This window comes from Bos taurus, chromosome Y, assembly GCF_002263795.3.
Source record: "Bos taurus isolate L1 Dominette 01449 registration number 42190680 breed Hereford chromosome Y, ARS-UCD2.0, whole genome shotgun sequence".
NCBI lineage: Eukaryota > Metazoa > Chordata > Mammalia > Artiodactyla > Bovidae > Bos > Bos taurus.
In genome coordinates, this window is record NC_082638.1 from 1,758,052 (window position 1) to 1,775,953 (window position 17,902).

At 54.3% G+C, this 17,902-nt stretch overlaps 1 protein-coding gene across 3 annotated transcripts in view; it reads right to left on the reverse strand.

The window, feature by feature from the left end:
* Positions 1-17,069, reverse strand: part of LOC505773 (protein kinase cAMP-dependent X-linked catalytic subunit) — a 59,814-nt gene extending 42,745 nt beyond the window's left edge. For 2 of the 3 annotated variants that reach the window (XM_059884054.1, XM_059884053.1), the window contains exon 1: positions 16,546-17,069. In XM_059884054.1, coding sequence (XP_059740037.1) covers positions 16,546-16,678 — 133 coding nt within the window. In that variant the 5' untranslated portion in view covers positions 16,679-17,069. The remainder of the gene's footprint in view (positions 1-16,545) is intronic. The other variant, XM_059884055.1, reaches the window with a different exon arrangement.
* Positions 17,070-17,902: the final 833 nt, after the last annotated feature.

A 17,902-nucleotide genomic window follows, 5' to 3' on the forward strand; every position in this document is an offset into this window, starting at 1 on the left:
GACAGGGAGGCCTGGTATTCTGCAGTCCATGGGGTCGCAAAGAGTCGGGACACAACTGAGCAACTGAAGTTTGCAGTGGAAACTGGGGAGGAGGGAGGAGACTGGAGCTTGCGGTCTAGTTGAAATGAGCGTTGGTGACAGCCACAGACAAGAGCTGAGATTCAAGGGGGCGGAGGAAACGGGGGCAGAGAAGGGCCGGCCTTTCGAAAGCCTTCCACCAAGTTCTTTGGGAGAGGCAGTTCCAGGAAGTCACGGGGCAGACACAGGGGAAGTGGCCTGGCTGATCTGAGCTCTAGTGTGTTTTCAGTTTGTTTCAGAGATTTCCCTGTGGCCACAGAAGGCAGCGAGAAGAACCGAAAAAGAGGAGCTTGCGAACTCAAAGAGAAAATGCTGCTTGGGAATCGGCGGGGATGGGGCTGGCAGAGGGAGCCAGGGCAGGGAGGACGACAGGGGGTGGGTGAAGCATCTGAGAAGGTCCTGACGGTCCCCTCGCAGATAGGGGAGCCCTGGTGGGTGTCCAGAGGGGTCTGCGGAGTTGCTTTGTTTTGGGGAGAAGCTGGCGACAAGTTCTGTGCTGGAGCCTCCGGACAAGCGGAAGGTGTGGGATATGGTGGCTGGAAGGTTGTCTGGGCCCGAAACAAGATTCCCGTCCGCCTGCAACCCTTTTTTTTTTTTTTTTTTTTTTACTATTTATTTATTTTAATTTGGCTCAGCTGGTAAAGAATCCGCCTGCCATGCAGGAGACCCAGATTCAGTCCCTGGGTGGGGAAGATCCCCTGGAGGAGGGAAGGGCAACCCACTCCAGTATTCTTGCCTGGAGACTCCCATGGACAGAGGAGCCTGGGGGGGCTACAGCCCATGGGGTCCAGAGAGTCGGACGTGATTGAGCGACTAACACACACTCTTTTAATTTACTTGGCTTAAACTTGGTCACAGCCGCTGCATGTGGCAAGTACTTCCCTGACCATGGATCAAACCTAGGTCCCCTGCGCTGGGAGCACGGAGTCTTAGCCACTGGACCATCCAGGAAGTTCCCCCCTCCCCCGCTGCCAAACTTTAGAATGGGGAGTTACTTGGAAAGAAGGTATTTGCAGACATGATGGAGTGAAGGGTCTGAGATGAGGTTCCTCTTGGATGGGGGTGGCCCTAAACCCAAGAACAGGCTCCTTATAAGACAGAAGAGGAGAGACACAGACACAGGAGAAGCCACGTGGACACAGAGGCGGAGACGGGAGGGAGGCGGCCACCGGCCCAGGGACAGACACCCGGAGCCCCCAGAAGACAGAAGAGGCGGGAAGGACTCTCCCCTGGAGCCTCTGCAGGGAGCCCAGCCCTGGGACACCCTGACCTCAGACGTCTGGTCCCCAGGACTCAGGGTTTCTGGTCCCCGGGACTCAGGGTACAGGGGGGATGGATGTCTGTAGTTTCAAACCCCAGGTTTCATCTGTTACTATAGACTATGGAAGGTCACGAAGGTTGCAACAGCCCCAGGGACGGACGCCTGGAGCCCCCAGAAGCTGGAAGAGGCGGGAAGGACCCTCCCCTGGAGACTCTGCAGGGAGCTCAGTTCTGGGACACCTTGACCTCGGACGTCTGGTCTCCAGGGCTGGGGGAGGATGGATGGGTGTGGTTTTAAGCCACCTGGTTACTAATGGTTTGTAACAACAGCTCCAGGAAGCCAACACAAGGGGACCCCTGGATGTTCACGGAGAGAGACGGACCCCCAGCAAGCACCGCCTTGCGGATACCCCACCAAGCCCACAAGAGAAAGCTGTAGATGAAAGCGGTGCCTTTGGGAGCCCCCAGCTCCAGAACGAGAACAAAATTCACCATAATGAATAAGACCCTCCTCCTTTGTCATGTCCATCCAGCCTGCCAAAAACTGACTGTGGCTTACTGCCACCTCCTGCTTTTGTTCAACATAGTATCTTGTCAAACTGCTCTGAAAATGGGACTCAAAGTGAGACTTGTTAAAAAAAGAAAATTCCTCTCAGGTTCCCCTCTTGGTTTTTATCGTCTCTTAGGTTCCCTGAATTCTTCGTCTGTTCTGGGATCCCAAGCCTTCTGCTATCTTGATGTCTCGGACAGTTGTGAACGTACCGATCACAGTTAGGTTGCTTGTCTTCTCCTTTTAAGGAGGCAAGAAAAAGGACTTCCCTGGTGTTTCAGTGGTTGAGATATCGCCTTCTAACACGCAGGTTTGATCCCTGGTCAGGGAACTAAGAGTGAAAAAGCTGGCTTAAAAGCCAACATTCAAAAAACTAAGATCACGGATTCCGGTCCCTTCACTTCATGGCAAATAGATGGGGAAACAATGCAAATAGCGGCTGATTTTATTTTCCTGAGGCCTGAAACCACTGTGGACGCTGACTGCACCCATGAAATTGAAAGACGCTTGCTCCTTGGAAGAAGAGCTATGACCAACCTAGACAGCGTATTAAAAAGCAGAGACATTATTTTGCCAACAAAGGTCTGTCTAGTCAGAGCTGTGGTTTTTCCAGTAGTCCTGTATGGATGTGAGAGCTGGACTATAAAGAAGGCTGAGAACCAAAGAATTGATGCTTCTGAACTGTGGTGTTGGAGAAGACTCTTGAGATTCCCGTGGACTGCAATGAGATCCAACCAGTCCATCCTAAAGGAAATCAGTCCTGGGTGTTCATTGGAAGGACTGACGCTGAAGCTGAAACTCCAATGCTTTGGCCACCTCATGCGAAGAGTTGACTAACTGGAAAACACCCTGATGCTGGGAGGGATTGAGGGCAGGAGGAGAAGGGGATAACAGAGGACAAAATGGTTGGGTGGCATCACCGACTCAATGGACACAAGTTTGAGCAAACTCTGGGAGATGCTGATGGACAGGGAAGCCTGGCGTGCTGCAGTCCATGGGGTCGCAAAGTGTCAGACACTGGTTAGCAACTAAAACAAGAACAGCAGAGAACCAGATGCCACGTGACTAGGAGCTCGCATGCCAGAGGTAAGACCTGGTGCAGTCAGATAAATACATAAATGAGTAATTTTTTTTTAAAGATGCTGAAGCACATTAAACAAAAAAGTCCCCCATGACCCCGGATAGGGTAAGCACCCAGCCTTCATTTTTGCCCGACGCATGCTAACCGTGTTCTGGGCAAGCCCATGGGATCCGTACATCTATGAGGCAAAACAAACAGCAATGTGTCTCCAAACGCCCCTGGCCGGAGCCAAAGAGCGCAGTCATCACCAGGACACACACACTGTTCTGCAAGCCCAGGCACGGCGTTGGTGCAGAGTCTGGACACGCCAGAGGTCTGTTTTCAAAGGGCGATGCCACGCCAAGCCACTTGGGAAAGTTAAGTTCAACACCGGCAACTAATAAAAAGCCACTGAAAGACGACATCTCCATTCCTCAAGTTTACCGAAAATGTGTGCTGGTTTGCTCAGTCGTGTCTGACTCTCTGCGACCCTGTGGACTGTAGCCCACCAGGCTCCTCTGTCCGTGGTATTCTCCAAGCAAGAATCCTGGAGTGGGTTGCCATGCCCTTCTCCAGGGGATCTTCCGAACCCAGGGATTGAGCCCAGGTCTCCTGCGTGGCAGGTTGGATATGTTACCCCTAGAACCACCCCAGTCATTCCTCAAGAGTCCTAATAAAACCTGGTCACTCCATCTTCAAAGCCCGCCTGTCAATCTGCCTTCCTATAAGAATCCACCTGCTCTCAGTGTGGCTGGGTGGTTCGTGGGCTGGGCTGACATCCTGCCACTGCCGCTAAGTCGCTTCAGTTGTGTCCGACTCTGTGCGACCCCATAGACGGCAGCCCACCAGGCTCCCCCGTCCCTGGGATTCTCCAGGCAAGAACACCGGAGTGGGTTGCCATTTCCTTCTGCAATACATGAAAGAGAAAAGTCAAAGTGAAGTCGCTCAGTCTTGTCCGACTCTTAGCGACCCCATGGACTGCAGCCTACCGGGCTCCTCTGTCCAGGGATTTTCCAGGCAAGAGTACTGGACTGGGGTGCCATCGCCTTCTCCGGGGCTGATATCCTAATTTTACACTAATGCAGTCTTCTGTTCTCATATCACTGCGAGATGTTTGAAACCATTCACTGGCGTCTTTTCTGGGCTGCGAACGCATTTGAAACCATTCACTGGCGTCTTTTCTGGGCTGCGAACGCAGAAGCCTGGAACCCCGACTCTCAGAGGTCACACTGCTTCCAAACTAAGACGTTCTAAAGAGACAAATAACAACCCACCTTCCGGGGCAGGTTTGGGACTGTCTACCTGGGAACTTGCCTGGTGGCTTAGGTGGTAAAGAATTCGCCTGCAATACGGGAGACCTGGATTTGATCCCTGGGTTGGAAAGATCCCCCTGGAGAAGGGAAAGGCTACCCACTCCAGTATTATGGCCTGGAGAATTCCATGGACTGTACAGTCCATGGGGCTGCAAAGAGTCAGACATGACGGGGTGACTTTCACATACACACACACAAACACACCTGGGAACTACCTGCCCAGGTAGGAACTACCTTCGAGCTGACTCAACAGTCAAGCCAGGCACTGAGTCCCAGAGCAGAGGATGGGTTTCCCATCCTAAGAGGCAGCGGGCTTCAGGTTTCGTCCAGAGTTATTTGTCAACATGCAAAGAACCGTTAGGGAAGTTGGGGACTGTTCTGCACGCCACCCCCACCCCACCTTGGCCAGAAACCTTCCTACGTATACGGGTGTGTGCTCCAACTCGTGTGGGCAGAAAGAAAAGCCCACGAAATCGCTGGACAATGAAAAGCAGCCGCTTTCTTCCTGCACAAAGGCAGACCTTACCCAGGAGGTCGAGAGCCAAGTCCACCCGACCACACACCCAGCCGTGAACAGCATCCCAGGTGCCAGACGGCGATCCTAAGGGTCGTCGAAAGCAGTCGTCCCGGGCAGTTTTACTTTTGCTTTTAAAGGAAGCCGTGCCAACTGTCCCGAAATGGACACCTCTTAGAAACAGGCTTCTGGGAGAACACTAAGAAGAGCCCTTAAAAAAAAAAAAAACTAGGAATACAACGAGTCAACACAACAAATACCCCAAAATCTGTTACCCAAAAAAAAAAGCTAACTAATCTTTTTGAGGATCAAGTAAATGAACGTCTTTGTGACTAAAATCACATCCCAACAGTAACTATTTACATTCAAGCATCCACGTAATCCTCTGACTCCTTGGTGGTTTGTTTTTTTTTTTAATCACAAACGGTAAATTTGCTTTTTTTTTTATGAAGGTGTTAAGGATAAATGGAAACTGTCACTCAAGTAGACTTTCCAAAAAATGAAACCGCAGTTTCCCATGTTAAACACAGCAGTGTGTCCATGTCCATCCCAGACTCCCTGACTATCCCTTCCCCCATCCTTCCCCCTGGCAACCATAAGGTTATTACACAGTATTGAGCAGAGTTCCCTGAGGTGTCCAGAAGGTCCTTGCTGGTTCTCCACGTTAAATATAGCAGTGTGTCCATGTCCATCCCAAACTCCCTAACTATCCCTTCCCCCATCCTTCCCCCTGGCAACCATAAGGTTATTACACAGTATTGAGCAGAGTTCCCTGTGTTATACAATAGGTCCTGAGGCAAAGAGCTGACTCACTGGAAAACACCCTGATGCTGGGAAAGATTGAGGGCAGGAGGAGAAGGGGACGACAGAGGATGAGATGGCTGGATAGCATCACCGACTCGATGCACATGAGTTTAAGCAAGCTGCAGGAGTTGGTGAAGGACACGGAGGCCTGGCGTGCTGCAGTCCATAGGGCTGCACAGAGTTGGACACGACTAAGCGAGTAACACTTTAGTTTACTGTAGACTCCAAGCTTGAGTTTTCAACCTGAACTAAATAATTTTGTTTTTTTGAGGCGGGGGAAGGAATTGCTCCCAAACATAAGCCAGTTCCCTGTCCACCTCTTCCCTGCTTCCTGCAAGCCTCAGGGCTAAGCATGCGCGCGCGCGCACACACACACACACACACACACACACACACACCGCTCAGGAACACAGAGCCCTGCTTCCATCTGTCCCTCCACACTCAGACTCCGGGCGCCCTCACCACTACAAAGGCCGGCTTTCTCTGCAGCCGGAGACCCACTGGCCACACCCAGCCTCAGATGCGCTGGCTCCTTTGTTCTGCAAAGAGGCTCCCCAGAGAAGGAACCAGCAGGGTGAAGCCATCCGTTCAAGTCATCGTCCGCCTTTTCACAGGAACCCCAGGGAGGCTTCCCTCCAAACTCCTCCCCTTCGATGAACTGCTTCATCAAGCAAGTGTCCACATGAACCATAAGGAGAGAATTCAGAGACCAGCAGAAACCCAACTACATTCAGCAACACGGAACTGAACCCCATTTCTCATACAAGGTTAAAAAGCACACTGTATTTCCTTCCTGACCACATGCCCAGTCCCCGGCTCTTGGAAAGAGACACGCTTGAACTGAATTATTTCATCTGATGGATGACTCACAATTATGACTTTATTGCTACTTCTCTCTCGGGTATTCCTTCAGAAAAGGGGTGTCGACTCACGTATTCTAATGTATTGTTTACAGATTGTAAGATAAAGTCAAGCATAGTGTACCTGCTGATCATTCCTCACCTCATACTTAGAAATGTCTCCTCAGTTCAGTTCACTCACTCAAGTCGTGTCGGACTCTGCGACCCCACGGACTGCAGCACGCCAGGCCTCCCTGTCCATCACCAACTCCCGCAGCTTACTCAAAGTCATGTCCATCGAGTCAGTGATGCCATCCAACCATCTCATCCTCTGTCTTCCCCTTCTCCTCCAGCCTTCAATTTTTCTCAGCATCAGGGTCTTTTCCAATGAGTCAGCTCTTCACATCAGGTGGCTCAAGTGTTGGCACTTCAGCCTCAGGAATTTAGCAAAAGATGCCGCATTCTGTCCACCCAATCCACCATAGCATCGGAGATCCCAGCCCTGAAATGTGGGGAAGACTATTTCTGCAATTAAGAGTAGCTTACAAGCATTCATTAATCTCCCTTGTGGCTCAGACCATAAAGAATCCGCCTGCAAAGGCAGGAGACTGGGGTTCGATCCTTGGGTCGGGAAGATCCCCTGGAGAAGGGAATGCCTGGAGAATCTCATGGACAGGGGAGCCTGGTGGGATACACTCCATGAGGTCGCAAAGAGTGAAACACGACTGAGCCACTGACACAGAAGCACAAGAGTATCTGTAGTGTTGGTTTGGTTATTCTTCAAAGGGTAGCCTCAGAAAAATAAAAACAGCCTGAGTTTGCCGATGGACATGAGTTTAAGTAAACTCGAGGAGACAGTCAAGGACCGGGAAGCCTGGAGTGCTTCAGTCCACGGGGTAATAAAGAGTCAGACAGGACTTCCCGACTGAACAAAGCTTACCAAAAAAAAAAGGGAAGTAAATGGACTCGTGATGTTCAATCAAGCGACACTCTAAAGGCTCCTTGCGAACAAGCCTCCCCTCCATCAGCCGCGTCTCTGCCGCCCGGCTGATACGGATACGAGCGTGGTTTCCGGGATTCCACGCAGCAGCCTGCCCAACGTCCCCACTCCAAGACCCATGGCTCAGAGCTGCGTGTCTAAAGGCGCATCCCAGAGCCAGAAGCTCCTCCTCAAAGGGAAGGTTTTGCGTCTCGTCCAGGAGCAGTCCTGGGGCTGGGGCCCTCCTGTAACATTCAGAACTGGTTCTATTTGTCCAGCACCAGCGAGGGGCCTTACTGGTGGAGGTGGCAGTTAGTGGACAGTCCAGTACAGCCCGACAGCCTCAAGTGGTCATGAATACCGTCCCCACTGCGCACACACGCACACCTCCAGCCCCATCTTTTGGTCATCGTGTTTCCCATTTGTCGTAAGGAAGAGCTTTTTTTTTTTTAAGTATTTATTTATTTAGCTGCGACGGGTCTTAAATTGTCCCAAGGCTTTCCCCGGTGGCTCAGATGGTAAAAAAATCTGCCTGCAATGCAGGAGACTCAGGTTCCATTTCTGGGTCAGGGAGATCCCCTGGAGGAGGGCATGGCAACCCACTCTGGGATTCTTGCCTGGAGAATCCCACGGACAGAGGAGCCTGGTGGGCTACAGTCCCTGGGGTCGCAAGAGAGTTGGACACGACTCATCATCCTGGTGGGATGGTAAACGGAGATGAAATCTCTAAGGAGTAAGGATGTCCTTAGGGTGGAGCCCTAATCCAGGAGGGCCCGTCTACATGTCCTCAGAAGAGGAGACCCCAGAGATGACACTTCCTTCTCTCTGTAGACACAGCACGAACACAACTGTCTGCCAAACCAGGAGCCACATGCTCTCATCGCAAACCCCAATCAGCTCACATCCTGAGCGTCTGGGGAGGACACCCCGAAACGCCCTGGTCGCCTCCCTTTCCTCCCAGAGACTCCCATGAAAATCCAGGGAGATGCCTGTGGCCTTCCCTGGGACCGGAGCTCTCAAAGACTGAACCTTGCTTTTTCCCGGTATTGACTGGTTCTTCCCGGCAAGAAAAAGCACTTGCAGTTTCAGCGAAAAGAGGACAAAGGGAAACATTTTCGAATGCTCTGAGGGTGCTGACATGTGGGTGTCTAAAAAAAAAAAAAAACTTGGGGAAAATACCAGGAAAGCCCCACAGCGCGATGCCCAAAGCGAATGAGGAAGGTTTCCTGAGAATTGTGAATGCGGCTGTTTTTTTTCTGTTCTCTCCCCAACAGGAAGGACAAGGTGGTTACAAGGCTCAAGTGACCCAGGGAGGGGATGGTCACGCCTGTGCCACATACTCTTCTGGCCCTTTCCTTAGAGACAGACGCGACCTCCTTGGTGGTACCCATCCCAGGAGCAAGGCTGACATCAGCATCACCCACCGTGTCCTGATGTACCGGATGACCCGGGAGGGCGTCAAGGAGGCTTTGTCCCCAGCCCCAGGGGGACAGGTGTTCTCCTGGGAGGATTCTAGGATGTGGCAACATGAAGGTGCTGCTAGAGACAGCCACCTGTAGCCCCAAAGGCAGGTCAACCTTCGACCTCAAGGGAAGGTAGGTCAACATGCCAGGAGACGTCAACCCCGGTCTTATGGACTGAATGTGCATGTCCGCTCAAGATGCTCAGGTGGAAGTCCAAACACCACCCACACACACACCCACACACCCACGGACACGTGATGGTGTCTTGAAGTGGCTCTCTGGGAGGGGATGAGGCTGACAAGAATTCACGAGGATGGGACTACCATCCTTAGAAGAGCTTCCTGCTACCCAGCACCCTTGAGGACGCTGCTGGAAGCCAAGCCAGGAGACATCTCAGAGCAAAATCCAACCACCCTGACTTTGAACTCCCAGCCCCCAGAACCGGGAGAAGCTGATCTGTGTTGCTGATAAGATACCCCATGGATGGTGTTCCTGGTGGGCCCATGCCCCACCAAGACACCAAGGTCGGCACGGATTCAAGATGGTACCCGTGGGCCTGACCACACAGGAAGCTGGTGGAGACTCTGCCCCATGGAGCTCTGCCAAACAGTGAATGAGGGACGCCTCATCCTCTGAAGGGGCTTCCCCAGGTGGCACTAGTAGTAAAGAATCCACCTGCCCATGCAGGAGACGTCCGGGACGCGGGTTCCACCCCTGGGTCGGGAGATCCCCCTGGAGAAGGAAACAGCAACCCACTCCAGTGTTCTGGCCATGCAAAGAGGTCACCTGGCGGGCTACAGTCCACGGGGTCCCAAAGAGTCGGACATGACTAAGTGACTGAGCATGCACGCACAGTCCTCTGAAATGAACACGTGGCTTTCTGGCTTCAGACACCTTCTGCGTGGGATAAGAATAACCTTGGAAAACACTCGTCTGACATGGAACCGGGGGTCCTCGACCTCCAAGGATTTAGCCTAACCCATTTTTCACGGACCGAGCTCCAAAGTCACGTAGAAAGCTACTCTGCAGTCCTTTCCGGTAGTTGTATGAGCTTCCTGGAGCTCTTACAACGTGGGGGCTTAGCAACCACACACATCCACCCAGCCCCAGCCCTGGGGACCAGACGTCTGAGGTCAAGGGGTCCCAGGGCTGAGTTCCCTGCAGAGGCTGCAGGGGAGGGTCCTCCCTGCCTCTTCCAGCTTCTGGGGGCTCCGAGTGTCCATCCCTGGGCTGGTGGCCGCTTCCCTCCCGTCTCTGCCTCCGTCTCCATGTGGCTTCTCCTCTGCGTCCGTGTCTCTCCTCTTGTGTGTCTTATAAGAATCCTGTCACTGGGGTTTAGGGCCACCCCCATCCAGGAGGACCTCATCTCAGACCCTTCACTCCACCACGTCTGCAGAGACCCTGTTTCAAAGTAAGGTCCCACTGTGAGGGGACATGATTTGTGTGTGTGTCCGTGGCCGAGGGTCCAGACTACCCAGGAGCACAGGCTTTGTGTGGACATACCTGTGGGTTGTTAATTCATTCCTGTCCCCCTCTTTCCCCGAGTGAGAACGAGAATGCAACTGTTTTTCGTTGCACATTTCTACTCCTGGATGGTCCTCCCACCCCGGTATTTTTGTTTCCTCGGGCTAGTGTTCCTTTTCTTTCTCCCAAACAGGGAACCATCGCCTCTGCACCTCCCAAGCTTCTCTTGAAGCAAAGTGTCAGTCGCTCAGTCATGTCTGACTCTCGGCAATCCCATGGACCGTAGCCCACTGGGCTCCTCCGTCCATGGGATTCTCCAGGCAGGAATACTGGAGTGGGTTGCCATTTCCTTCTCCAGGGGAATCTTCCCGACCCAGGGGTCGAACCCGGGTCTCCTGCATCGGCAGGTGGCTTCTTTATCCGCTGACCTACAACCCTTGGAGATGAAAAGTTTACAAAGGCCCCGCCCCGCAGACATGGAACCTGACGAAACAGAGTCTGTGTGAAGATGACAACACGCAACAGGCAAAACCATGGAGACAGACAGCAGACAGGGGGTTCTCAGCGGCTGGAAGAGCAAGAAATGGCTGGGGTGCGGGGCGGGGATGACTGGGAGAGAGTCTCCTCTGCGGGGGACAAAAATGTTCTGCAACCTCACAGAGGCGAGGGCCACGCACTCTGAATATGCAAAAGGCCAGTGGACAGTTCTCTTGAAAACAGTTCCTTTTATGTCACATCAATGTCACTGCAGTCTTTAAAAAAAATGAGAAGAAACAGAGACTTCCCTGGTGGTCTAGGGGTCAAAACGCCATGCTTCCGACACAGGGGGTACAGGTTCGATCCCTGGTCAGGGAACTAAGATCCCACAAGCCACACAGCATGGCCAAAGGGTAAAAAAAAATTAATAAATCAACTTTTTTTTTTTAATGAGGACAAAGAGCCTGCAGGACTTCTGTAAGAAGCAATATTTTTTTTCTGGTCTGTTACCTAGCTTGCGAAGTTGCCGTGATGCTCTCAGGATGAAACTATCATCCGCACCCACGCAAGGTGAGTTAAGATTAAAAGGGGCACACGAACATTATCGTGGGACAAGAAACCACAATCCCTCCTAATGGCAGCTCCTGTCAACACCTCCCGGACAAGGAGTCATTCACCAGCATGGGAGATCTCGCCCGGCAGGATTCCACCGGCCACGGAGGTTATGTTTGTGTTGTGGTTTGGGAGCAGGAGCTCGTCCATGTGGGAGGGAGAAAGAGTACGGTTGATTCTGGGGAACCAAGAGGCGTAGCAGTTGAGAGGAAAACAATCGTAAGAGAGAAGAGTACGGGTTTAATTATTCACTACGGAAGGACTCCCAGATCGTAAGAACACACGGCTTTCTGACAGTGTGATGCTACGCTAAAACGAAAAAAATAAAAAAAAAGTCAGGTGTGAGCACACTCCTGTGGTCAGGGAATGAGTTTTGTGCCTTGATCTCGATCTCAGACATGGGAGGGGGCTGCCCAGACGGACGCACAGGATAAAACTGCAGAGAACTACACACACACACACGCACACACACACCCTCCTCACACACTCAAAAGAGCTTCCATGAAAAGTGGGCACAGTGATTGGGGCTATGCTCTCTCAACACAATATGGAACCCATTCCAACATCCTGGTTCATTTTCTAAAAAAAATAAAAGATAAAAAGCTTTATATTTTAAACTGGAATATAGCTGATCAACAACATAGACAGCAAAGGGACTCAGGCATACATATACAAGCATCCATTCTCCCCCAAACTCCCCTCCCATCCAGGCTGCCACATGACATTGAGCAGAGAGTTCCCTGTGCTGGACAGCAGGCCCTTGTTGCTTATCTACTTTAAATATAGCTGTATGTACAGCCAACATCCTGGTTTTAATATCGTATGATAGCTAAAGAAGATGCCACAGGAGGCAAAGCTTTGTGATTGATACACGAGCCTAGGTGTGGGTTTTGGGAATCCCCTGCGCACCTGCTGTTATTCCAAAACACTTCTTTTTAATAGAACCACTGTTTGTGCTCATGGCAAGAAATCAAGCGTGGCTGCAAACCATTCCTGCTGTACCTGAGCCTGAGTTTCCCAATCCAGGAAATCAGTTTAGCCAAGATGGTACCCCACCCCCACCACTCCAAGCCCTTTAAAAAATGCCCTTCATGGACTTCCGTGGTGGTCCAGTGGGTAAGACACCACACTCCCAATGCAGGGGGCCCAGGTTCACTCCTCGGTCGGGGGACTAGATCCCACGAGCCACAGCTAAAACCTGGTACCGCCAAATAAACATTTTTAAAATAAATAAAGAAAAATGCCCTTCGTGAGATTTTTCACCAATACAAGCTGAGCTTTCTTCCAAGCTGTTTGAATTCGTGGAGAACTCGTCAACAATTCTGGACAGTTTCCCAGAGAGGGTTTATCCAGGAGCCCAGAACAAGAGCATCTGATCACTGACTGTCCTCCTCAGTCAAGCTCTCCAAGATGTTGTGGACTCCCCAAGAACTGGGCCGTCTGCTGCCAGCTGGCTTCTGAGGTCACGGTCCCTCCGCCCAACACCGGGGAGGCTGGGGGGTCAAGGAGGGTGTCCCACCATCTGAGAAGCCCTGGCCCCCCCCTTTTTTTTTTTGCTAAATCAGGATGAAGCACACCTGTGCCCACCTGCCATGTTCCACCTGCGCTGAGAGATCAAACGTCAGCACAACCATCCTTGGGGGATGGTGAGTCAGAAATTCAGTCCCACAGGTCACTCCCCCGGGGCTCAGCCCACAGGCGAAACGAAAAGATGGAAAAAAAAAAAGTGTGTTGGTAAGAAAACAGAAGAGCTGACCCACTGGAGTGGACACGAGACCAGTTGAAAATGCCTCCCTATGCGAAGCCTGGGCGCTAATACACCCTTCAGGGTGGTGGCTCAGTTGGTAACGAATGTGCCTGCCAATGCAGGAGAGCCGGGTTCAACCCCTGGGTCGGGAAGATCCCCCTGAAGAAGGGAGTGGCAACTCACTGCAGTATCCTTGCCTGGAGAATCCCCCTGGACAGAGGAGCCGGGTGGGCTACAGTCCAGGAGCTTGCAGAGAGTCGGACACAACACAGCGAGCGACACATTCAGGCTGGGGAACAGGTCTGGCCACCCTGACTCATTCTGGAAGTTTCCGAGGGGGTGGGGCCCGTGATAAAGGCTGAGACGCTTGTGGGAGCGGTTAGTTTGTGTTTTGTGTGTGGGTTCCTTTCATGGCATGCAGAAAGGCCTTCCTCAGCTGGAAGAGTGCGCACAGACAGTTCATAGACACCAGGGGAGCCAGTTTGTGATGGGGGCTGGTGAGGCATGGGTCCGTGACCACTGAAAAGGGAAACTGTACTTTCCCCAAGTGGAAACTTGGGATGAAGAGACAGCAGGCTAGTCTGGGCTGCATTCTAACAGCAGGCAGCCTCTCACTTTTGTCCCAGACACCGTATGATATCAAGTTACTGGAAACTGTGACACCTCCGGAGGATTTAGGACTTTTTCAAGCTCATTCTGACTTTCTTAGCATCTCAGGCAGTGCGTCTGCCTGACTTTTCTTTAATGTTAAAAGATTCTCAAAAAAAAAAAAAGATTCTCTCACACGAATCTTTTTTAACATTAAAGAAAAAGGTCTTGGCAAAAGGTGATTTCAAAACAAAAAGTCAGCAATATACCAATAATGGCTGATTCAAGTTGAGGTTTGACAGAAAACAACAAAATTCTGTCAAGCAATTATCCTTCAATAAAAAAATAAATTAAAAAAAAGTCAGCAAAGCTCCAAAGCGACACACACACACACACACACACACACACCCTGGTTCCACACCTGAGCTAGTCCAACATCCTGAATATGGATGACCTGGCTCTCCCTTCATACCCTTGGAGCCCACAGGAAGTTATCCTTGAAGCATAAGCATCTTCTTCATTAAGAAAGGCAAAGAGAGCTCGTCTTACCCTACCTGGCCCCACTCCGTCCCCAGAAGCGGTGGCGCTCTATTTTTAAGGACCAGATGACTCACCGGGGCTCCCCATGCCCACCAGGCAAGCGCCAGAGTGTCCCCAGGGGGCTGCAGACACCAGGCTACGTCACGGCCCGCAGTCCACCCACCTGCCCGCAGGGGGCCCCGCCGGACGCCCTGGCATCTTTCACGAGAGACTGGCTTCAGTGCCCCAAACAGATCCAATTGCCAGAGCTGTGTGCCAAGGGGCCGGCGGGGCCTCCACTAACTTTCCATTGCTGGTGTGTGTTTTAGCTAGAGGGGGCGGCGGGGGTGGGGGGATGGCTGCCCCTTGATCTGGGGTTTCTCACCTCCTCTGCTGCCTGCAAAAAAAAAAAATAACATGGGCAGCTTCTTAAATCAGCCCAGTGGAGTGCCCCAGAGAGAGGAAGAGAGAGAGAGAGAAGACAGAGAAGGTGAGAGACACAGAGAGTGAAAACGGGAGAGAGATGAAATTGAGGAGGGACAGAGACAGGAAAGGGAAGAGACAGATGGAGACAGAGAAGAAGGAAGGAGCAAGAGAAGAACCGGGCAGACAGGGAGAGGAGGTGAACGGCAGGACAGACGGAGGGTGCCATCGATTCACTCTATCCCAAACCAGGCTTCCTGGGGACCCTTTCCTCACTGCTGACTACACATGGCCAAGAGGTTTCAGATAAAAGGGGAAGTTTCAAGGCCACTCTGGCTGTGCCCTTTGGTCTTATGAAGCCTCAAGCGTGACCCTGAACTCAGTGCTTCCTCCCTTGAAAATGAGGGTGGAGATAGTGGTGGGTGTCGAGTTGCTAAGTCATGTCTGACTCTTTGGGGGTGACCCCATGGACTGCAGCACACCAGGCTCCCCTGTCCTTCACTGGCCAACCACTCCACTATTCTTGTCTCTCCACAACGCCACAACAATATGAAAAAAAGGCAAAAGAGGGACAGGTTGGCACAAGGCCCTTAGCAACAAAGAGTTGTCAAGAAGTCACAGGCTGGCTTGAGCCCCCGGGGCTGAATGAAGCACCCTTGTGGGGTTGGGACATTCTAACCACTCGGGGGCGGACTCCAGAAACCAACATGTCTGGGGACCGAGGCGCAACCTATTCAGTTGCGTGGGAGTGGTCAGGTACAGAGGTGGAGGTGGAAAGTTAGTGTTGCATTTAAAAAAAAAAAAAAAGAAATGCCAAGTTTCAAAGGTACACAGGAAAAGTACCACGGCTGTCATCTACTTCCAGTGCCGTCCAATGCCCCCCCAACTTCACGGGCCACCCCAGATGTTCAAATGCACACAGGAAAAGAACTGCGATGTAAAGAACTTCCCCCCAGAACGCCAGGGAGGCACCCCAGAATTCTAAAGTCCAAGCGGGAGCATCCTGCTGCTGGACAGGGGAAGAGGAGACTAACCAAAGTGAAGTCGGCAGGTGTCTCCACAGAAGCTGCCTGTGTGCCCAAGAGTCCCGACCCGGGTGGGCGGCGGGGTGGGGAGGGCCCGCGCGAGACCACCAGTGTGAACTGATCCCCGGCAGGCTTTGTGACGTCGGGATGGGGGGGCGGGTGAGAGCGGCCAGACAAGGAGATGGTTGCTGGGGGGGCACCGCGCGGTGCTGGGGCGGGGGTGGGGGTGGGGGTGCCGGAAATCTCAATAAAGAGACTTTGAAAGATCGAGAGAGTGCGCCCGCAGGTGGGGAGACGAGATCTCAAGGGGCGGGGTTGGGGGGGAGCCTTCTAAATCTATGAGTGCTGGGGAGACAGTCCAGAGAAAGGAATGGTTGCTGGGGAGGTTGGGGGGACGGGTGTACCGGGCGGGAAATCGCAATAAAGAGACTTTGAAAGATCCTGAGAGAGTGCCCGCAGGTGGAGTGGCTCTTAAGGGCCAAGGTGGGTAGGTCTTCTAAACAGAGGAGCGCTCGGGAGGTAGGGGGGCAGTCCAGACAGCGGCAAGGCTGCTGGGAGGTGGGGGGCTCTGGGGGGTGGGGAGAGATGTAAATAAAGAGAGTTTGGACGATCGGGAGAGAGGGAAGGCTCTCCAGGACCGGGGGGTAGGGGGGGCGGGGAGAAGCTCTCCAAGTGTAGGGGCGCTCGGGGACCCCCACGTAGGCAGACGGGGAGGGACCGCGCCAGAAGGGCGCGCCCGGGGAGGCGGCGCTAGAGGGGCGAGCGCACGCGACCCTTTTGTGTGCCGGCCCGAGTTCCCCCCGGGGGCGGCGGCGGCGCACAGAACTCACCCACGGTAGCCCGCATGTGGAAGTCGTCCGGCCGGTAGGCGAGCGGCTCGGGCTCCGGCGCGCCCGCGGTGGGCTCCGCGGGTCCTTCTCGGGGGCCGGCGGCGTCCGCCTCGGCCAGCGCGCGCGCCTCCATGTGGGGCGCGCAGAGATCCCGGGGGTCGCGGGGCGCGGGGAGGGGTCCGCGCGGGGCCGGGCTCCTGCGGACGCAGCCTCGGAGGGCGGCGCGGAGGCGGCGGCATCAGCCGGGCCCCCCCATGCGCGTCCCGGGGGGCGGCCGAGCGCGCCGGGGACAAAGGCGCGGCGCGGCGCGGCGCTCAGTGCAGGGGCGGCTGGAGGGAGCAGCCCCCGGCCTCCAGGGGCGGCGGGGGCGCGGCCGGGGCGCGCGGCGGCGGCGGCGGTGGCGGCGAGGCGGGGTCCCGGAGGCCTCGGGAGCCGGGCTGCGAGTGCATTCCTCGGGGCACGCGAGCGCCGCCCCTAACGCCGGCCGCTGCGAGCGCGCTACTCGGAGGGAGGGAAGAGCCGGCGGAAGAGGGCTGGGCGGGGCCGCGACCGCGCTCCCTGAGCCCGCCCCGGGCGCCGGCCCCGACCCTGCTCGCGCGGCTCGGGCGTAGGCCCGCCTCGGCTGGCCGCGCCTCCGTTAGCCACGCCCCTTCCTACCCTATGTTGGCCTGTGGCCCGGCTCCGCCACGCCCCGACTCCGCTAAGCCACACCCCTTCCTACTCTACGTTCGCCTATGGCCCGCCTCCGCTGGTCCCGCCTCCGGTGACAACGCCTCCGCTAGTCCCACCTCCCCTGGCAACGCCCTGCTAAGCCCCGCCCCCTCTGCGCTCGGTTTCGGCCGGTCTCTGCTAGCCCTGTCTCCGACGGCCACGCCTCCGCTGGCCACGCCTCCTATAAGCCCCGCCCCTTCGTACTGTACGCTCGGCTATGGCCCGCCTCCTGTAGCACCGACTCCACGGGCTCCACCTCCGCTAAGCCACGCCTCTGCTAAATTACGACCCCTCTGCCTACGGCTACGCCCCGTCACCCTCCCCCCGACTACGTCGATCCGACCCTGCGCGCGCGGCTCGGGCGTAGCCCGCCTCCGCTAGCCACGCCCCTTCCTACTGTACGTTCGACTACGGCTCGCCTCCGCCCCGCCCCACCGCCGCTGGCCACGCCTCTGCTAGCCACGCCCTCCAGCGCCGCCCTCCTCTGCGCTCGGTTACGGCCTGTCTCTGCTAGCCACGCCTCCGCTAGCCTCGTCCCGTCCTATTCTACGTTCGTCTGTAGCCTGCCTCCGCCCCGTCCCACCTCGGCTAGCCCCGCCTTCGCTAGCCCCTGTCCCCTGTCTGCGCTCGCCTATGGCCCGTCTCC